A 6,951-nucleotide genomic window follows, 5' to 3' on the forward strand; every position below is an offset into this window, starting at 1 on the left:
GTCCTGGGTTTCAGGGCCATTTGCATCCTTGTTCTACAACCTTGATTTATTAGCCTTGGCACCAAAAAGTGCCCCAAAGATGGTCAGCCTTGGCAGAAACCAACAAAGGGGTTTTAACAGGAGGGGGTGATCAGGGCAGCTGAAGGCCAAACCCCCAGACCCATGAGGCCTGTTCTGGGTTCTCCAAGTCTTCAGAATCAGAGTGCAACCAGAACTGGGTGTCAGGAACTGAGCTGAGATGGCCCCAGCTAAGGGAAGTGTAGGCTGCCATGGGGAGCCAGAGGCCCCTAGGATGGTGAGTGTCAGGTGGGTGCAGGGGCCCCTCAGCAAAAGCAGGCAAAGGCATTCACACCCTCTGCAGAGGTGGGGGGTGGGCTGCTCATCACCCCAAACTCAAAACTAGGACATTAGCCTGGTGTTGGAGAAAATAGACAGGGGTATCCTTCCAGCATGTCCTGAGGATCTGGAGTGCCTTGACAACTCTCAGGTTGCAGGCAGGGCAGCGCTAGCTCAAAAGCCTGTGATGGCCCCCAGAAGCCAGACCCCTGGGACTCACCCAATATCATCTAGTGGGGATTTGACAGGTCTACACTGGGGTCTCAAGAAATGGGTCATGAGAGCAGTGGAGGAGGGTACTTGCTTCCATGTAAGTAGAATTGCCCCACACTGAGTGCCCATGGGTTAAATGCCACTAGATCCCTTCCCTCAGGCTGACTAATATTACCAGCCTCCTCACTTGGGCTGGCTGATTCCACCAATACCCCCTTCCTCAAGCTGGCAGACATGGTTGAGCTCCTTCCATGCAGGCCATAAATCAGTAGCACACTGCCCCTAAATGGAGTCACCTTCCCTCCTCAAGTCCCTCCCTTCCCTCCTCCTCCTGAGTTGACACAGAAGAGCAGGAACAGCCCGGTGAGTCATGCCTTAAGGAAAGCCTTGGTGGCTTTGCTGCTGATCTGACATTCAGAGGTTCCCAGAGGCCAACAGCATTAGGTGGGCCTTGGTGAGAACTGTCATCCTTCTTGTGGTCCCCTGGTAATGGGACACTTCCCAGAGGAGAAAGAATTTGATAAGGATTTTGGCTGACTGGCCCTGGAGGGAGACAACTGGAAACCAGGACTTAGTGGGCTAGGGCCAGGGATGGGTGGTTGTGTTGAGAATTCAGACCCTCCTAGATGTCAGTGTTTCATGTCCAGTAGGAAAAATAGAGCAGATCATCTGGACTCACCTTGCTGCTGACTGTTTCTCGGCGTATCCACAGATCTTTGAATTCCTGTTTCCCCAAAGCTCCCAGACACCTGCCCAGCCCCTGCCCTTAGCTCTCTAGTCCCTGCCAGTTCTGATCTGTGCAGACACAAAAGCATTCCCTTGTGGCTTTCACTCCAGACACTGAGCCTATCCCCAATGCCCACAGCATGCAGATTGCCATTGGCTGGGCCGGCGAGCCCATCTGATGCTCGGGGCAGGACCAGCAGACCCCGGAGGGTGCTGCCTTGACCCACTGGAAGCTCAGGCAGGGCATTGGCTCACAGTCGGAACTGGGCCAGAGCATAAAGTGCAGGGCAGAGAGCAGGTGTTGGTGGGAGCATGTGGATTGGGGCAGGGGCACAAGAATAGCTGAGTGAACCCACAGGAGCCTTCTCAGCTGGGCCAAAGCACCTTGGAGTGAGTCTGTAAAGTGGACAAATTGAGCCCTACATTCAAGGGGCTGCTCTGCCCCCCAGGGCTGTGAGTCGGGCAAGGGTGGGGGTTGGCACAGGGACTACAGCTGACATTTAATAGGAGTCACCAGACAACAAGAGGACCACGCCCCCAGACCTTCAGGCTCCCAGAATGTACCCCCCATCAAGAGGCTCTAGGGAGAAGCCCCAGTTCTCCTTCCCTTCGGCTCATCCCTCTGCCCAACCCCAGGTCAGTCCTGCTCTCCCAGGACCCCCATCTGGCCCTGTCATTGGGGTGCCCCAATTGTCCCTTCCCTACTCAGTAAGCTCAGTGCTCAGAGTATCTATCTTACCTTTAGACAGAGCTGAGCACACACACACACACAGCACAAAGCGACACGCATACATATACACACATAGACACATGCACACAGTCATACACAGAGACATATATGTGCAAACACATGGCCACGCCTTGCTATATGCATGCTCATGTGAATACATGTGCTTACGTACATGTAAACACATGCTTATGTACACATACAAACTCAGGGCCAACGCACACCCCTCAGCAGGGGAAGGTGCAGATTGAACCCCACAACGCAAGTTGGCACCACCCCCTCCTGACAGGGTGGTCCTGCATCCTACAGTGGCATGGGGAGACCCCAATCAGTGGGGCATGGGCACTCATGGATATGTGGGAGTTGGGGCAGTGCAGAAGATCGAAAAGGGGGGGACAAGATCGAAAAGAGAGCCCATGTTCTTCTCTCTGCCCTGTGACCTGCCCAGGCAGACTGCAGGGTCCTCTGACAGGCACCCACTCCAGGACAAAGCGAGTCACCCCTAGCAGCTCAGCTGACGTTTGTCCCCCAAAACCAATGCTGCAAGTTTCACTGTGTATAGCCCTGACCCAGCTCCCACTCCAGCCCTGACCCAGAGCCTAGCAAACCAGACCAAGAACCAGGGTAGCACGTCCCCCAAAACCTGCCAAGCCCCCAAAACAACACAAACAGCAGCTCCAGCACCACAGTGACACTCACTTTTCTTTATTCCCCCACAGTTCGGCGGTGCTCAGAGCAACCCGCTGCTGTCCAGCCTCCCAGACAGACGGGGCTCTGCAAAGCCCCACGGCCGAGACCCGGGGTCCAGCAGGGCCATCACTTCTGCGACAGGACCTTCATAAACTCCTCATAGCTGACCTGACCGTCCTTGTCCAGGTCGGCCTCACGAATCATGAGCTCCACTTCCTGGGGTGCCAGCGGTGAGCCCAGCTTGGCCATGCCCTGCTTGAGCTCGTCCACACTGATGTGGCCATCATTGTTGGAGTCGAAGGCCTGGAAGACCTGCAGCATCTCAGCCTCACTGCCGCCCTTCATCTTCTTGGTCACGACTTCCAGGAACTCGGGGAAGCTGATATATCCATCGCCGTCCTTGTCCACCCTGGCAATGAGCATCTTCAGCTCTTCCTCCGACAGCTTCTTGCCCAGCGCCTTCATGACAGCATCCAGCTCCTGCAGGCTGATCTTGCCATCCTTGTCTGTGTCACACCTGTCGAAGGCCTCGTGCAGCTCAGCCACTTGCTCTTTGGGTAGCTCCTCACTCATGGTGGCGGCACTTGTCACAAATGCACCCAAGCTCAGCAGCAACAATGCAGAGACTTGGAGCAGTGTGGGAAGGTGAGGCTTCAAGTGTCTGGATGCCAGGGCTGACTGTGCCTGGTGCTGAGGTCTCCCCCTCTTTTCTGCAGCAGGAGCAGAGGGAGGAGAAAGGGTCCCCACCCTCCTCATGTCCTGGGGCAAAAGCCTCCTCCCAGGGAGGGGTGCCAGCTGCCGACCAGAAATGCAGGAATGGAGGTGACTGGATGGGGACCAGGAAGGGACAGACCCGCCCTCCAGGTCTGCAGGCCATCAGGACACCTGCTCACCAAGACCCAACCCAAAGTTGGATCTATAGACAACGGCAGAGTCCAGGGAGGAGGGGGACACTTGGGGCCCCTCATCCCTCAGGCTGCCCTGGACAAGTGGGAAAATCCAGTGGGCAGATCTGTGAGCACCCTGGACACCATGGTGCCCACTCCAGGAAGGATGTCCAACCTTAGGGAAGGGTGGACATATGCTCAGACCCATCCACAGAGCTGTGGGTGAGAGTCACTAAGTGGGTCATGGTTGACTTACAAAGGGACAGGGATGCTTTGGGTCCAGCCACGGCCATTGTGGCCCCTTCCCTGGTGATGCCTCCTACTGTGGGGCTAAGATTGTCCACAGCCCCCAGGAAAGGTGGAGTGGATCAGAAATTCTGTCGAGGCCTCAGGGACACGAGTCACCTGCCCTCATGGGCCAAGGCCTGAACACTTTCAGAGCAGAGGTGGCTGGACCCATCAAACTGACCTGGCCTGAAGCTTGACTATGAGAAAGAGACATTAGGAAGGAAACTCATCAGGGGGTCCCCAAATCTTATTAGCTCTCAGGGAAGACCCCGTAATGCCAGCAAGAAGATAGCGTTCCCTGCTCCAGTGCTTGAAACAGCAGGGCCAGACCCAAGACTGTGACACCCAAGGTAGGAAGTGATGCTTTGCAGGACCCTGGGTCCCTACAAACTCCACTTTGTCCCCTCTGCGTACAAAGATGCGAAGAACCAGCAATGCCTTGCTTGGACCCTAAAAAGTTCTTGACCCACATCTTTCTCCTAAGGGATCTCATCATTCCCAGAGATCAGCCCGAGACTTCAAGCCTGATCCAGCTGAGTCCAGGCTCAGGTATGAAGACACCGGACAAACAGTGTGGAGACACCAGAGGGACAATATGGAGACACACAGGGATAGAGGTAGACATCACGGGGACAGTATGGAGACACCACAGGGACAGTGTGGAGACACCCCAGGGCAGACACCCTAGTGGTCTGACTTGTTCTCTCCCTCGATTGTTATCTCAGTCTGGCATTGGGCAACTATTTCTCAACCAAGCCAACAAGCAGGTCATACACAGGGTGTGACAGGCAGATGCCATCCTGGTTGGACCATGGGAATCTGGATCTCAGCTTCCCTCCCTTGCATCTTATCAGTGGGACATGGCCTTGGAAATCTCAGACTCTACATCTGCCCCTCTAATCTTAGAAAGCTACTGCCTGAGAGACAGGGACAGCGGCCACCACAGGCACATCAAGGGCTGCTACTGGATCACTGATACAGCCCTGCCATGATCTAAGTGATGGAACTTGAGCCTAACAGAGGAGGCTCCTCTGACTGATTGTAGCCTGCATGGCCACAGCCGGGACTGCCTGAGCTGAGGTAGACAAGGCTCATGGTTCTCAGCTGACTGATCCAGGCAGACGAAGTGCCTCCCTGCTGCCCAGGACACTGAATATTGTGGACACAGAGCCCCAGGGTAGAGTTCAGCCTCAGCCTTTTTTGAGTCAACTTAGCACCTTCCCTTCAGCCCTCCTTTATACTCTCTGAGAGTCTGAGCTGGGCCTCAGGCCTGATGCTCCTTCCCTGGGCACATGGCCCAGCTGCTTCTGAGAGGACCAAGGGGACCCAGACGCCTAGTGGCCACATATTTGGTCCTAAAGCATGTCACAGGCCTCAGCTCCTCCAAGAGGTTTGTAGCAGGTGACTGTCCTGCAGATAAATCCCAGAAACACTTTAGGGGACCCTAGAGGGTGGTGACAGGAGATGTGACAGGAGATGAGACAGAGGGAGACATGAAAGAAAGAGATTTAGCAGAAGGTGATGACAGGGGACATAGCAAGAAGAAATGAGGCCAGGAGGAAACTGAGAGAAGGTCAAAAAGGTGACAAGAGAGGATGCTGAGAGGAGATGATGGGGATAGGAGATGATGATGACAGGAGAGGATGTGGCAGGAGGCTGAAAGGAGACATGACAAGACAAACTGGGGATGAGGCCGGAGAGATAGCATGGAGGTAAGGTGTTTGCCTTTTAGGCAGAAGAACCCTGGTTCGAATCCAGGCATCCCATATAGTCCCCTGAGCCTGCCAGGAGTGATTTCTGAAAGTAGAGCCAGGAGTAACCCCTGAGTGCTGCCAGGTGTGACCCAAAAAACAAAAACAAACAAAAAGAAGAAGAGCTGGGGATGGGAGGGGGATAGTGACAGGGGTTGATAGAGGAGAAGTAATAGGGAGGGAGGGTAACAGGAGGAGGCTGATTTGCAGAACAGTGACTCATAGGGTTGTTGGTGACAGAAGAATTTGGGACCGTGACCGGGAGATGAGAAGAGAGGAAGCAGGAGGCAGGAAGGCAGCCCCTGGCAGTGAGGTGGCTGGGTGGGACAAGGTGCTTCTGCTCCTGCTGGTCAGAGGGATGGGCCTGGAGAGCTTGTGTCCTCAGAGGTCCCTTTAAGGTCCACATTTCCCCCTCTTTACAGCTGACAGAGTGCAGAGCCCAGATGAGCTGGAGCCAAGGCTCTGTGTGGATCTCAAGTCACAGCCACATCTCCAACCTCACAGACAGCTTGAGCACCACGGCCACTGCTCCCACATGCTCTGGCCTTTCCCACCACAGAGGAGCTGCCACAGAGAGGACCCAGGGCCAGGCTTCCTGGAGAGCTAGAAAAATGATTTATTGGGGCTCAGAGCCAAAGCACAGCAGGGAGGGCGTTTGTCTTGAACGCAGTCAATCCAGGTTCAATCTCTGGCATCCCATGAGGTCTCCCAAACCTGCCAGGAGTAATTCCTTACCATAGAACCAGGAGGGACCCCTGAGCAGTGCTGGATGTGGCCAAGAGAGGGGGTGGGGAGAGAGAGAGAGAAAAGAAAGAAAGAAAAGAAAGGAAGGAAGGAAGGAAGGAAGGAAGGAAGGAAGGAAGGAAGGAAGGAAGGAAGGAAGGAAGGAAGGAAGGAAGGAAGGAAGGAAGGAAGGAAGGAAGGAAGGAAGGAAGGAAGGAAGGAGAGAAGGAAGGAAGGAAGGAAGGAAGGAAGGAAGGAAGGAAGGAAGGAAGGAGAAAGAGAAAGAAAGAAAGAAAGAAAGAAAGAAAGAAAGAAAGAAAGAAAGAAAGAAAGAAAGGAAGGAAGGAAGGAAGGAAGGAAGGAAGGAAGGAAGGAAGGAAGGAAGGAAGGAAGGAAGGAAGGAAGGAAGGAAGGAAGGAAGAGAAAGAGAGAGAGAGAAAGAGAGAGAAAGAGAAAGAAAGAGAGGGGCCGGGCGGTGGTGCTAGAGGTAAGGTGCCTCCCTTGCCTGAAAGAGAAAGAAAGAAAGAAAGAAAGAAAGAAAGAAAGAAAGAAAGAAAGAAAGAAAGAAAGGAAGGAAGGAAGGAAGGAAGGAAGGAAGGAAGGAAGGAAG

General features: G+C 54.2%; 1 protein-coding gene across 1 annotated transcript; it reads right to left on the reverse strand.

The window, feature by feature from the left end:
• Window positions 1-2,818: 2,818 nt before the first annotated feature.
• On the reverse strand, window positions 2,819-3,265 carry LOC126013298 (calmodulin-4-like). Its single transcript, XM_049776334.1, has one exon. It carries the CDS (start codon window positions 3,263-3,265, stop codon window positions 2,819-2,821), a length of 447 nt encoding a protein of 148 aa, XP_049632291.1.
• Window positions 3,266-6,951: the final 3,686 nt, after the last annotated feature.

This window comes from Suncus etruscus, chromosome 7 (assembly GCF_024139225.1).
Source record: "Suncus etruscus isolate mSunEtr1 chromosome 7, mSunEtr1.pri.cur, whole genome shotgun sequence".
NCBI lineage: Eukaryota > Metazoa > Chordata > Mammalia > Eulipotyphla > Soricidae > Suncus > Suncus etruscus.

Bases quoted from the DNA above. Each gene is read 5' to 3' on its own strand.
- LOC126013298 (XM_049776334.1), bottom strand. From the start codon at position 3,265: ATGAGTGAGGAGCTACCCAAAGAGCAAGTGGCTGAGCTGCACGAGGCC.